The sequence below is a fragment of the Phyllopteryx taeniolatus genome, chromosome 15 (genome assembly GCF_024500385.1).
Source record: "Phyllopteryx taeniolatus isolate TA_2022b chromosome 15, UOR_Ptae_1.2, whole genome shotgun sequence".
NCBI lineage: Eukaryota > Metazoa > Chordata > Actinopteri > Syngnathiformes > Syngnathidae > Phyllopteryx > Phyllopteryx taeniolatus.
This window is the reverse complement of record NC_084516.1, coordinates 17135447-17150915: the sequence shown is the minus strand read 5'-3', so window position 1 is coordinate 17150915 and position 15469 is coordinate 17135447. Positions and strand designations below refer to the sequence as shown.

Sequence of the window (15469 nt, the reverse complement as noted above, 5' to 3'; positions counted from 1 at the left end):
AAGAATGGGCGGGAAAAAAAAGAGAGAATGCAGAAACCCCTTGGCCCCCTGCCTGCAATCTGCAATCTGCTGATGGCGAGGCTCGTGACGAGAAGGTGCACAGCATCCATTTTTAGCGATGAGGTCATCTTTAATTAACAAAACAAAGAGAGTCAGCTGTGTCACTCCAATCTGTTATCTGCACCCATGCTCAAGGACGCCGGTTATCTCCATATAATTCAATCTCTTTGAATGAGGGCTTATCGACGCAATTGTGCAATGACGGAGCGCTTACATAAATAAGGGAGTGGGATACCTCGTCTGAACATGAGGAAACTAAAAGAGACGTTCCAAATGTCATGGGCATGTCTGGCTGGAAATGGCAAGAGGAAGGTGCAGAGACCAAATGGTTGGTCGCATTTTTATGGTGCAAAATTGTGAGTGTGAGATGACATCATTGCTGAGTAGTCTCCAGTTATGCTGCCTCTTTTCTACTGCCCGTTATACCCAGCGGAGCGTGGCTTTCCTACATTTTCATACAGCGGCTTCACACTTGCCGCCGATCCTCGTCGTCGCTCCGTCCTGCCCCCCCCCCCAAAAAAAAATAATCAGGTCTCATGCACATATAACACACACAAAAGGAACCCGTAAGTTTTTAATTAGCATTAAACGTGCACGTGTGCGGACATAAAAGTGTCTCCTCGTCAGAAGTGTGGTTTAAGGACACCAAATTAGCGGCTGACAAAACAATGGCATTGAGGAAAGGTGATGACGGAAGCCAGAAGCTTGTCCACATTCGTCATGTATACGAGGCGCCTTCCACTTAAGCATTTTATTAGGCGTTTTTCATAACGATTTTGGCACCTTCTCTTTTCCTTTTGGGAACTCACTGTGAGAGACAGGAAATACGGACGTCTGACGTTACAGACTAGGTAAGCCGCTAATCATTCCCATGCAGTCAAAACATAACATGCAATTTACTGCAAAACAAACTGCAGTGGCAGTAACCGTGTAAGGTGTTTTCCTGCATTTGCAAAGCTGACACCGGCTCTTAAACCTGCGGTTTGTCTGGATTGACCTACAGTGGGTACGGAAAGTATTCAGACCCCCTTAAATTTTTCACTCTGTTATATTGCAGACATTTGCTAACATCATTTAAGTTCATTTGTTTTCCTCATTAATGTACACACAGCACTCCATACTGACATAAAAAAACGGAATGGTTGAAATTTTTGCAGATTTATTAAAAAAGAAAAACTGAAATATCACACAGCCATAAGTATTCAGACCCTTTGCTCCGTATTTAGTAGCTAAGTAGCTTTAGTAGCTTAGTAGCCTTTTGAGCTAATACAGCCACGAGTCTTTCTGGGAATGATGCAACAAGTTTTTCACACCTGCATTTGGGGATCCTCTGCCATTCCTCCTTGCAGATCCTCTCCAGTTCTGTCAGGTTGGATGGTGAACGTTGGTGGACAGCCATTTTCAGGTCTCTCCACAGATGCTCAATTGGTTTTAAGTCAGGACTCTCGCTGGGGCATTCAAGAACAGTGACGGAGTTGTTCTGAAGCCACTCCTTCATTATTTTAGCTACGTGCTTAGGGTCATTATCTTGTTGGAAGGTGAACCTTCAGCCCAGTCTGAGGTCCTGAGCACTCTGGAGAAGGTTTTCTTCCAGGATATCCCTGTACTTGGCCGCATTCGTCTTTCCATCGATTGCAACCAGACGTCCTGTCCCTGCAGCTGAAAAACACCCCCACAGCATGATGCTACTATGCTTCCCTGTTGGGACTGTATTGGACTAGTGATGAGCAGTGCCTGGTTTTCTCCACACATACTGCTTAGAATTAAGGCCAAAAAGTTCTATCTTGGTCTCATCAGATCAGAGAATCTTATTTCTCACCATCTTGGAGTCCTTCAGGTGTATTTTTTTAGCAAACTCCATGTGGGCTTTCATGTGTCTTGCACTGAGGAGAGGCTTCTGTCGGGCCACTCTGCCATAAAGCCCCGACTGGTGGAGGGCTGCAGTGATGGTTGACTTTCTAGAACTTTATTCCATCTCCCGACCGCATCTCTGGAGCTCAGCCACAGTGATCTTTGGGTTCTTCTTTACCTCTCTCACCAAGGCTCTTCTCCCCCGATTGCTCAGTTTAGGAAGGGTTCTGGTCTTCCCAAACGTCTTCCATTTAAGGATTATGGCAGCCACTGTGCTCTTCGGAACCTTAAGTGCAGCAGACATTTTGTGCCTTGCCACAATTCTGTCTCTGAGCTCTTCAGGCAGTTCCTTTGACCTCATGATTTTCCATTTGCTCTGACATGCACTGTGAACTGTAAGGTCTAATATAGACTTTCCTAATGAAGTCCAATCAGTATAATCAAACACAGCTGGACTCCAATGAAGGTGCAGAACCATTTTAAGGATGATCAGAAGAAATGGACAGCATCCGAGTTAAATATATGAGTGTCACAGCAAAGGGTCTAACCTGCTAACCTGACGTCCACCGTGCCGCCGGCAAAAAATATCAAGAAACTATACCTTTCAGAAAAGCCGTACAGCTAGTATGCATATGATCATCACCGCGATTTGCTGTGAAGTTCATGGCTGGTGAGGCACTGACATTAGTGTCAGATTTACAAAATTTATGAGCCAAACAGAGTGCCATTGAGTTAGCAGCCAGACATTAAAATATATATGTACACAATGAATGTATTATGTACAGCATTCATTTAACACACATCCATCCATCTATTTTCTCTGCTGCGTATCTTCATTCGGATCACGGGTGTATTGGAGCCGTCCCAGCTGACTTCAGGCGAGGCGGGTTACACCCTGGAATGGACGCGGGCCAATCACAGGGCACATTTAGAGAAACATAGACAAAGAACCCTTTACACTCACATTCACGCTTCGCATTATGCTACTAACCTAACATAGCGGTGTCCCGATCCGATCTTTGATATCGGAAATCGGTCCGGTCAGCAATAAAACAAGATCTGAAATCTCCGATTTTACCACTCTTATACAAGCAGTCCTTTGCATGCTCCAGCACTTCTATCAAGCAGCGCCGGGACGGCATGGAGAGCTCAGGTGATCACAACAACAGGTTGCTAAGGTGGTAAAATAGTAGCAGGAAGAAAGAGTAAATGTTGCTTGCTTAACGATGGTTTATTGAGACTCCAGTTGAAGTTCACTGTAAAACTAAACTCACACAACAAAACAAATTACACCTATTAAATGTTCAAATGCATCACAGCCTTCATCACTAGCTCAAAGCTACCACACAATTAATGAAAAACACCACTGACGAGCTACCAAATATTAGCATTGAACTTGCGGCACTTATATCTCTCAAAATATATACTGACAATAAAAAAAAAATAACTGAATTGAACTTTAATTCTCATTTTGCACCACATCAGTATAATTTGTATTTATTATTTATTGAGATTATTTTTCATGGTTTTCTAATTTATTTTTCATTTAATCTGTTCAAATGTAGAATATGCTTATGCTTCAGTTAAGCAGTCGTTATCATGCAATTCAAATATATATTTTTGTTAATGGTTAAGTTATTTTTCAGGATTTCCTACTATAATTTTTATTTATTTTATTCAATTGTAGCACATTCTTATTTTTTAAGTTACTTTCTGTCCCCCAGTGGTTAATATTAAATGGGTCAGTTTTTCCTCATACCGAGTGTTGCTTGTCACTTGATCAAGCCTTTTCTAACATTCCATACTACAAAATAAGTATGCATGATTATTGCTGACATCGGATTGGACTGGTATCGGCCAAAATTTTAAAAATGCTGCAATATCAGTATCAGGTCGGAAGTGAAACATTTGGATTGGGACATCCCTAAAGTAACATGCATGTTTTTGGAACATGGGAGGAAACCGGAGTACCTGGAGAGCACGGGGAGAACTCCACACAGGCGAGGCCGGATTGGAACCCAAGTCCTCAGAACTGTGAGGCAGATGTGCTAACCAGTTTATTCACCGTGCTGCCCTAAATTCAACATTTAGTTGATAATTTGTATTTTGTTTAATGGTCTGATCTCATTTTAGGTCAAATAATGAATTATGAAATAATAAAAATGTGGCTTTCCCCCAATAATCTGTTACTTTGCTGTAAAAAGTCAAAAGTATCTGCGTCTAAATCGATATTGCCAGTAAAGAAAGTCTTCCTTGATCAATCCCCTTCCAAATTAATCTTTTGAGTCTTTTTAAGGGGGTCTGAATACTTTCCGTGCCCACTGTACATGTGGATGTACAAATTTAAGAATGAAATTAAATTTGCCTCATTTCTTTTCTTTTGTTTTGGCCTCCAACTTGAGCTAGGCGCATCTCCACCTGCACCTAATGCCTGCTTAAAGCTGTGCCACATGAATAGTATCCTCCTCTAAGCACTCATTCTGGAAAAGAATGGACTATCTGGAGAACACATTGTTGGCAATTGAGGTAATCGAATTCATTACCAATGACAAATCATTGTCTGTTTCGCCTCATTTTTCACTATTACCAGCTTCAAAGGCTAATCCCAAATGCATCCTCCAGGAAAATATTAAGCACAATATTTTTCTGTTTTTATTGGCCATTTCTGAATTTGAAGTTAGTTCATTCTGTGTTGTGACATAACCTCTAACATCGCTCCATCGCTTAATACATTTAACATTAACATCCGTGAAACTAATTGGATAATTGTAGGGGGATCTCTTAATTAATACAAGCTGTACTAGCGGATCACAGAAGTTATGTGTGCTTCGTGTTTCCACTGGGACCACAACCAGGGCCACGACTCGCACCACCTCAACGCGAAAATACAAAAGACCAGTGCAACAAATACGACACTAGTTTATCTGATGAGCAAAAATGTTGCTTAAACGTAAGAGTAGCTAGCAATAGAGGATGTCCGCTCCAGAGGTGGGTAGAGTAGCCAAATATTGTATTCAAGTAAGAGTACTGTTATTTGACAATAATGTGACTCAAGTAAAAGTAAAAAATAGTCCTCCAAAAAATTACTTGAGTAAGAGTAACAAGTACACAGTGAAATAATTACTCAAATACTGAGTAAATAGCACAAACAATAAAAAAAAAAAAAAAAACATTTGCAATTTACTGCACAGTGTTTTATCAAGTTATAAGTGAGCTGAAATAGCCACGTTTGGGCAGACAGTGTCAGACAAATACTACAATATATGAACGCTGTTGTTTTTGTTTGTCGCAATGTAAACAAGAGTTGTGGGCCGTTCCATTCATGGTAATGACGACCTTCCCAAAATGGTGGCCATTTGGGCACAACGATCAGCCGGGTTGGCTTATCTACTGTTCATACCTATGCCCGGGAAGCCCAATAGAAGTATTGTGTCGTTTGATTGGTGAACTAGACTTAAACGTCAGTACCGCTTAAATTAGATTGCCGCAAACAGCGCCCAATGCGGAAGTCGAAGTACTGTTACCGCTCGCTGCCAGCGTTCAAGGACTACAAAACCGCCTATAACGACAACAACGGCGACACCCTCCCCTCCCCATGAAAAACTCATTGGATCTATATCGAGGTTCCACTGTACACTGTCATAGTTGGCAACAGTGAGCATAAGCTGGGCCAACTACATCACCTCTAGTCCAGATCAAAACCTTTTCAGCAAAAAAAGCTGAGAAGCTATTCAGGAATTTTGCATTCATTTCTTACTCTTTATGAGCTATACAGTCCAAAGAGATCAGCCCTTTGTCTTAAAAAGTCAAAGAACCTAGGCAAGCTCGCGAGCATCACTCTGAACCTGTGTGCTCTCGTGCCCCCACTTCAGTGTGGCCACCATAGCCACACTGAAGGAGGCTGCCTGCCACAATGTGGAGACAAAATACTGTCTGCCACATCTTTGTCTGCGGTTTTGTGATCAGCAAAACTCAATATGTAACACACAAATATTAAATGATTTAGCCTGACTATGCAAAAGCAGAATGAATATTTGCAGAATGCATATTACAAGTGCCCAAAAAACATTACAATGGAGAAGTGATGCAGAACAGGCCCTTGCCATTAGCCCCCTCTCTTTTAGTACAGTAACTTCACCAATAGATAGTGACGCTGCACTGTACTATTTCCGTTTTTGGTGAGGGATTGCGCAACCTGATGTTAGGCTCGGTATTTTCTGCCACACTTCTTGTCTGTATTTCAACAGGAAATAGGCAAATACAGCAATTTTAATCGTGAAATCATGAACATTATTGGATGAAAAAAACAATATAAAGCACAGATTACACAACTAAAATTTGAAGAAATTGATGATAATTGATAATGAATTTATTCTTTTTTTTCTTTTTTTTACTCTTCACATGCAGGTGAGGCTCCGGCTGCCCTGACTGCACATCCCTGATCATCAGTATCGACTTTTGTATTAAAGCTGCTTTGCCATTGTGGAGGAATGCCCTGCTTGACACTAATGCATCAGTGCTGCTTATTCAAGTGCCTGCTTGGTGAATGCTGCCCCTGACTTGGTGTGCCATCTAGAGGCTATCAAAGTAAGACCCCAGTGATTTGGGGTGGTCCTTCCCAAGAGCAATCCCAAAGAAGTATTGAGAGGAAAAGGTAGAAAACAGGAAAATACATACACTCCATTCACATATTTTGAATGCTTTCCTACACTTACTTTTACCTACCTGACTGAAGGATATTCAATAGAACGTATGCTGTAATTATAATAATAGGGCACCAGACTTGCAGATGGACATATTAGAGAGGCTACTTAGGAGAAGGAATATGAGGACCATATACCTGAGAAATTATATTATGATGAAATAGTGGTAGCATCTCTGTCCTGGCTAAGTCAACAATACTGTAATTTGATAATAAAATAACAACCCAACCCTTGACACCTTACCTTCACCAGTGTGTTTGACCAATGAGAAGGAATGCAGTGCAAATCAATCAAATTAGACATGCTGTCGGTACAAAAATCTCTCTCCAAACTGCTTAGTGCAATATGACTAAGTAAACAATAAATCAACAACAATTCATCATCACTTATTGGGTGCATACACACACAGGATTTAAGGTCGTTGAACATCACAATAATTGGGTATTCTGCAGTGATGCCACCACTAAGGGGTGGTATGGTATTTAATGATGGCAAAGACAAATATGATGCAATAGACCCAAACATGGAAGCACGTTTCATGGTTTGGTACATGCATATCTACCCAGGTTGGGCAGTGAAAGAGGCCTACCCTAATATTGAAGGCAATCACCCATTTTTTTCTATTACAAGACAGAACCTTCACCCCAACCCTTCAACAATAAGACCTTGGAACCTTTTAAATCAATTCACATTATTTCCATTGAGAAAGAATTGTTTGTTGTATGATCAGCGTTCCTGGAACAACTGTAGTCGAACTTAGTCGGCTCCACTGTAAGCCAGGACTCAAATGACTTATCTTCCATTCCTTGACACAGGAAGAAAAAGGCCGGGGTGACGTTTTTCCCCGCTAACTATTCAAACATAGCTCATGTTTGGACTCCTTTCAGTTTTACACACCCGGCACACTCACTCGAGACGGCACGCTGTGAATCAACGAGTCACAATTTACATGCCAATGGGGATGAGTTATCATATTTGAAGACTATAAATGCCATCACAACTCACCTTTACATTTGCTTTTATTCAGCACTTGGGATGATGGACTGCCATCTGCTGTGACCTCATCTTCACCTGCACTTCATCTCTGTGAGTCAGTATTCCTCTCACCACAGTTGTGGGAACAGGTGATCGCTCTCTGTCTGCTCTAAATTTACGCCTGGCTCAGAAAATGTTTTGTGTTACGTCAGGGTCTGTGCATTTTTTTGAAAATGTCCTCAGGAAGGTTGGACTAAATTTACAAAAACATAGGGTGCAACGATCAAAGAAATATTTATCATCATATATGATGAGCATTTGTGGGTTTTTATAACACTTCCTCTGAGCTTTTATTTATTTTTAGAATTGCATGGCGCGTCGCATCGAATGCTGTGGCAGGCCCACAGGCCGTAGGTTGCGCACCCTTGGTCTCTATACCGTGCCATTCCACATTTCTGAGCATCTGTACTTAAGTGCTCAAACACTCCCTTTCTTAGTGGTAGTGCAAGGACGATGACTGCCTAATGTCACACAATGTCCTCAACTTCAACTTTGCTGCAAGGATGGGTCGATTGTTCCAAGCTAAGATAGCCACAGCCTCTATGGACCAGCCCTGAGGAGGTGGTGGTGGGGTGGGGTGTGGTGGGGTGGTTGATTATCACGGTTGTGGGGTGTTACTCTTTCCAACATTTGAATTTAGTGGAAAACATTGCAGAAAGAAAATGACTGTTTTTCTGGGTATGGCATCGAAGTGCTCTGTTAGGTTCAGGTTTTCAGGCTATGGCATTACATTTTCCCCCAAAAAAATAAAAATAAAATGAAAAATCATCGACAAAAACAGCTGATGACCATAGAACTTCCTGCAACATGGGAAAGTGCTTGCCTGCTCATTGCAATACGTGCAACACGAATGAACATCAATTAGCAAGACAAATGAATTTTACCTAGCAAATTCAAACGTAAGACATAGCTAAGAGTATAACGGCTAATGATGAATGACCAGTCAGCGGGTGTTAAGTAGTTTTACTATATCCATCCATCCAGGAGTCCATTTTCTTCCACTTGTCCGGCGTCAGTTCGCGGGGGTAGCAGGTTTAGCAGGGAAGCCCACTCCCTAGCCACTTCGTCCAGCTCTTCTGGGGGGATCCCGAGGCGTTCCCAGGCCATCCAGGAGACGTAGTCTCTCCAGCATATCCTGGGTCATCCCCTCCCCAGCCTCCTCCCGGTCGGACATACCCAGAACACCTCACCAGGGAGGCATCCAGGGGGCATCCTAACCAGATGCCAGAGCCATCTCATTTGATTCCTCTCGACACTGAGCCCCTTCAGATGCCTGGACGTGGGTCACCAGGGCACCCTCTGGAGCCAGGGCCGGAGGTGGGGCTAGATGACAAGCGCCTGGTGGCCAATGTGGGTCCCCCTTCCCATGGGCTAACCACCTGTGGGAGGGGCCAAGGGGTTCAGGTACATTGTGAGCTGGGCGGCGGACAAAGACCTTGGTGGTCTGATCCTCGGCTACAGAAGCCAGTTTAACTATATTTGACTTTTACTGGTTATTTTTTACATTTTTATTTTGGGTAACTCTTTACATATTCAAAAAGTGTAAACATGTTAAATGAAACTTTCGCTGCATGGTTAACTAAGGTTTTACAATGGATAAATTTAATTCACTATACATACTTTCTTATGGGAATAATGTTTTTAAATCAGAATAACCAGCATCACGGCGAATTAGGTTCCACTTTGCAAATTTGTGTGTCGGTGTGCAAAGGTGAAGGGACTTCATAGCCAAGACTTGTCAAGACTGGGCATAAGGAGCAAACACTTTTGGCATGGGCTAGGTTCACCGTGTTGCTCAATCCAGATGCGCACTCCACTTAACAACGCAGTCCAGTGCCAGGCAAAGTGCTGCCGATAATATTAGCAGACATAAAAATAATTCCTGGAGTTTGGATCAAACAGGAGGTAGTTGCATTCGCAGTATTTTCGGGATGCTCCCTTCAGAATACATTGCATTCACAAGCAAGACACCAAAGGACTTGGATGATTACATCCATTCATGGAGGAAGCTGAAGATGAAAAAACACGAGAGAAAGAGAAAGAGAGCCTTGTTAAATCGTTTGAATCAGTGGGGGGGGGCACTCAAGTGCACTCAAAAGCAAAAACCTAATCAGTCAATCACTGACTTACAACTGTAGACCTCAGCTTGTCACTTGATAGACCTTTGACACTATGTACTGGAGAACAGGTACCATTTCCTCCTCCTACTGAAGTCTAGACAGCGCTGGCATCCAAAATACGGCTTAAGACAGGTTGCCGTGCACATTCCTCAAAGGGTGCACTCTTCACTGCGTGACTCATGCGCTGACGTTTGCATGAATGTGCGTGTGCAGCTGCCTCCTAAAACGCCGACCCCAAGCCATTTTTTTTTCTTAGCCTCAGTATGATACCATTCGCTGGATGCAGGTGCTGCTCTTACCATTGAGACTAGACCTCAGCACAGTCAGGCTAATCGACTGGTGGTTTTTCACTTCTAGTAGGGCAAGACACGGCAAAAGCCACGCTGCCATTGTACACATCGGTCAGAACATTGAACCGATTTATTCCAGAGGAGACTGAGGGCACGCTGCAGCAAAGTGGAGACTGCTGCATCCAGAACTTCACTTTCTTGTAATGTTCAATAAATGCCCAATAAATCAATAAACTGCAGTAGCTGTAGCTACCACTACACTCCTTCTTACCTCATTGAAAGGGTGCCCTAAATGTTGCTTTTCCACTGCACTGCCTGGCTATTCAACTCAATTTGGGGTTTTACAGATTTTACACTTCTCAATATTACTGCAATATACTTCGTAAATCATGCTGCCAGCAGTCAGAATGAGAAACAATTGCCACTCCCACACTAACTTCCTTGTAAATTTCTGCATCAGATATGTAAAAGATGATTTGTTCCCTTTTTGGCAAAACTCATCGAAGCAGGACGTTGGCGTGTCCGAAGTGCATGTTCACACAGCCGTTGCGATTCTGCACTGTGAAATCATTAGATGCGTGGCAATAGCAGCGTGACAGAGACAGTTCTTTCAAAAACTGCTGTTAATATTAACACTCTGCTTACACACTGTCCGAGTTTCGCCACAGACTGCCCTGGCTGATGGTAAACTTGCAGGTCGACTTCAACCCCTCCTCTGGTAAAAAAAAAAAAAAAAGCCTGCTTCAACTGTAGATGGCCCGTATGTAAGGGGCTTATAATAAAAAGCAAAATTGGAGGAGAATGAGGCTGTCTTGTATTTACTTCTCTGCAGCCACATTTTATTCCAGAGGAGACTGGGAGCAAAGGCATGTGTTTATTTTTGTCATTTTTAACCATGTATCCTCAAACGTTACAATGGCAAAGATGAATCTGCTTGAAGTACTACCTGGTTTTGGCAATGGAGAAGCATGTAAGGCAACTACAACTGCAATGTATATTGTAGCAAATAGAATTAAGTTTGTAAAAGCACACTCTGGAGGAGACAATGGACTCTCTAAAGGTGAAACAAATGCAACCATGAAGACTTCCTGGAACGGTGGGACATTTGAAAATGTAATGCATCTTAGAATAGATAATAATCCATAGGTGAGATAAGTCACCACCCGATAAAGGCTATGTAAAAACACACGTTTTGAGCATTTCTGTAGGTGGGTTTGAATTTATTACACACGAAGAATTACATGCAAAAGCACAACAATGACATAAAAGAGCCAGCCCCAGCTCAAGTGCACCAAGTTAGCCAAACCCAAACATTACACTGTTCCTTCCAAGTATGAGCCTTGACTAAAGCTTTGGATCAGGATTTTTCCTTAGGATTGTCAAATATGGGCTTCTGCAAATCAGCCGAGTAATCTTTTAGTGCGGGTATACCCACCCTTTAGATGTTAGATGTCAGAAGAAGGCCCGACTGCTTGAAATAATCACAGACTTGGAAAATATGAACAAGGAAAAATGAAGGACTGCAGAAAACCACCAAGATACCCCTGAGCAAAGAATTTATCCTCAAAGATGGGCTGCTCGTGGCCAGTGGTGGAAGGTTGGTTAGCCATGGAATGTATGCTTCCTTGTCTGTCAACGTGAAAACTTTCAATGATTGACGGTGTGAAATCCTTGTGTCACTCCGTGTCCTCAAGGTGAGCAGGGTCGACTTGGCTCAAGTAGATTCTATCTGGGCTTTTGGCTTCATGAAGCTGTCTTCCATTTTCCTAGGAAGCGCCTTGAAGATTATCCCTAAAAAAGACGCCAAGCAGGCAGATCGGCCAGTACCAATCCAATAATTTCCAAATAAGTCAGTGTAAGTGTGAGAAAATTATACATCTCAACAGGGTGCGTGATTATTTGCTGAGTCCAGAGAACAAGATCTCATCATTTTAAGAGGCCCCTATTATTTCATAAATCTTCGCCTGCGATGCCATCCAAGTATGTATCAGCGATCTCTGTCCTGCTCGTCGGAGAACAATAGTGGCGTTGAGCAAGCTGGTGTTTTCTGCATTTACTGTTAAAGTGGAAGCCACCTCCGTGCATGGCGGTCGCTGCCGATAATTCACAGAAGAAAATGCGCATCTCAGTGGGAGTCATTTGCCAAATTAATTTCTCCTCCATGCAAATTCACTCTCACCATCGTGCATAGTTTCTTTCATGTATCATTCCTATAGTTTCCGAAGCGGCGGGAGTGCACAGTACAAGCACATACTGTACAATATAAAGGCAAGCGGGGGGAAAAAGGCGAAAAATGAAGATAAAGACGTCTAATCTGTATTACACGCTCTTCAACGACATGATTTATAGTGGTGACTGGCACATAGCAGAGTGAGTCACCCACACCATCTGCCCCTTCTAACCACCTTGCTGGGGCCCATGCTTCATCAGCACTCCTCCCAGGGGTGATGGATGGCCTGTCCATACTTCCCAATGATTAAGCCAACTCCTAACACACCAATATTACTCAATTTCTATCACCCTTCCCCTGACGCACTCCCTGTCCCTTGGAAGAGCCACGGCTACTTTTCCAACTCAAAAGCAGTCAACGGGCAGCAACGTTTGTGCCCCGATTGGCATCAAAACCACTTTTGCTTCGTTGATGATACCACTTCACCGAAGCCACTCAACTCTAATCAGACAGCATTTCTTAACTAGGACAATAGATTTTGAGGTGTATGCACACCAAATACCCACATACGGTGTAATTTACTCAACTGCAGAAGGGTGGAGGCATCAATTGGAGGGGAGGTCTTTATTTGAGTATCGGCCCTATTGGAACTTACGTCATTCATTTATGATGCTACAACCGCGAGGAGCTTTGCCCCAACATGGAACTGGCCGACGTCCCCTCGGCGAGGAATGCATGCTGGAAGAGATATGTAGACGGACGAGAGCCAGTGCTAAAACAAAATAAAGTGAATCCAGAGAGAGGACTAAATAGGAGATTTGAACCAATCCCTTCTGCGTGCGTGTTACTCGCCAACTGACAAACTAACAGCTGTCAGAAAACTGCCATTGTTTGATAACATTCAAACTTCAGCTTGTAGCAAACGCGTGTGATGTCATACAGGTGGTGGTCTCGAGATTACAGTCTCAGTGCCCTCATACTGGTCAGCAGAGCCTTCAGTCATGCTCCTCTCATCGATGAATAGCTTCATACATGCGGACTGTTCAACAAGAGCGAATAAATGTGTGCAAAATGCCAATGTAAAGCGAGCATGTTAATCTGAAACTATTCTATTCATGTATTATTATTATTATAATTATTATTATGTTTTTTTAGAGCACTTTTTACAGTCCACTAGAAATACAGTTTGGTTGAGTTGAGTACAGTCAAATTCACACCTATGGGCAATTTAGAGTCATGCAGCTTTTTGGAATGTGGGAGGAAGGCGCAGTACCTGGGGAAAACCCACACAAGCACTCCACACAGGAGGAGCCTGAGCCAGAGATTTGTACCCAGAACCTCTCGACTGTGAGGCAGACGATCCAAACACTAGTCCACTAAATAATATTTAAAAAAAACAGGGATATCTGCAGATTAACTTTAACCCTTCTGTTTATTTCCAACAATGTTCAAGGGTGACCCACTCAAAAATTAGTCATCCCAAAAATATAACAATGCAATGCAAGTTCTATATTTTTCCCAATTATTTTTTTCAAAGGAAAAAAAAAGGTCAGGAGTGTAAATGTAATCCTATTTTTTTAACATAACTTATACGTGCAACATAACAGTGGGGTTAAGGACGCCAAATTAAGATTTTACTTTTACTTGCATTTGAATCAAATTTCAGACCTCTCATTGACTAAAGGAGCATAAGGCAAAACGGGTTTCTGGCATTTCTAAGAGGTTTGAAAGGCAGATTTAAGGAGTATGTGACATTCTTAAGGAGAACTAATTTTGGAAAATTAAATCAATGCCTGGAACATCAACATGCACACACAAACAACATTCGAGAGCGATCACGTCAGAGTCTACTGGGCTGCTTATCGTCGCCACATATCAGAAAGATCACATCATCTTTAACACTGAAAAGTTTAGTTTAGAAAATGCGGTAAATGTCTACACTTTAAATAATTTTGAAGCCTGTTTACTCTTTGAATGTTTCTGTTTTATTTGGGAACTGATTGTTGCATTCGATTAAACAATGGACTTTTCATACAGAATATATACGGTAATATATAGAGATATAGTACAGTGTCCACAGCTAGGATGATTAGATTCAGTATTATGATTTAGATTCAGTATTATTTCATACCTGTGTAGACCTCTGCCTCTGAGGGGTCTTCCACCCGTTTATGCTGGATGATGTAGTCCGAAACCTTGCAGCCAATCAGAGGCTCCACGTCCAACCACTCCAGGGCTACCATTGTGCTTGAAGGCTCCAAGTAAGGGGCAAGGCGCAAGCTGAAGAATACGAGAAGAAGTGACATATGGAAGTGACAGTCTCATAAACATGTATTTTACAGCAAAGGATCAGTACAATGATGCATTTAAATGATTATCAATATATAATGTGTAATCAGTTTTAAGTGTGCAGAAAGTGTTTTCTGTACCATTATTTACAAAAATGTAGGGCTTGGTGGAAACGGGGCTTCATTCTATGTAATGTTTCCTTTGCAACTTGCAATGTCAACTTCCACAGGACCTGGAGTCAGTAGTTCACACAATCTATAGTGTATCACCAGGACACCTTGAATGAGAGCATATTCCGTTCAGAGGAAGGGCTGATTGACAGGGGAACTGTCCTTTTGTCCGCAACTTTCTCGAAAGTGTGTGTAGACAGCGCGTCCGTGCATCCATCCATAAAATCATTATCTTATGTGCATGAATTCCAAGGTGGCATGGCGTGACCTCGCACTTACACCGGCTGCCTAAGGGGACTGCAGTTAGGCAGGCCATCTCTGCTGAAGGCACTCAGGTCACAGCGACACCAGTTATCAATGACGTCGCCCTTTCCGGCACACCAGTATGATCTCATTGTGGCGCTCTTGAAGGCCTGTAAAGGGTAACAGGTGAGAGAAATGCAATTATCTCTGGGAACATGCACTGCCTGTCCATCTACGTGTACGCCCACCCTGCCACATGATCTGAGCACACACACATAAGCATAGGAATCATTATACTTCTTCCTATATGATTATGCACCTCCAGTCACTTACTTTTGCATGATCCCTAAAATAAGTAATGGACATTTATGTGTAAAGCCTCAAACTAGTTGAAATGTCCTCCAATGTCGAAATATTCTCTTCATAAAAATGTCTGGCACTCAGATGGGGCTCACAAAGATAGGAAGCACAGTTCAAACACGCACAGACAGAAGGACCTTTTCAATTCCACTGCTCCCAATTACCGGAAGCGGGAACA

General features: G+C 42.5%; 1 protein-coding gene across 3 annotated transcripts in view; it reads right to left on the bottom strand.

Annotated features, from left to right (window-relative positions):
• Nucleotides 1–15469, bottom strand: part of LOC133490224 (astrotactin-2-like) — a 286520-nt gene that overhangs the window by 34530 nt on the left and 236521 nt on the right. For all 3 annotated transcript variants that reach the window (XR_009792133.1, XM_061800017.1, XM_061800018.1), the window contains exons 18-19: nucleotides 14968–15101; nucleotides 14361–14509 (exon numbers count right to left, since the gene is read on the bottom strand). Coding sequence is in view for 2 of the 3 variants with exons in the window: in XM_061800017.1 (XP_061656001.1) it covers nucleotides 14361–14509; nucleotides 14968–15101 (283 nt within the window). In the remaining variant the exon portion in view is untranslated. The remainder of the gene's footprint in view (nucleotides 1–14360; nucleotides 14510–14967; nucleotides 15102–15469) is intronic.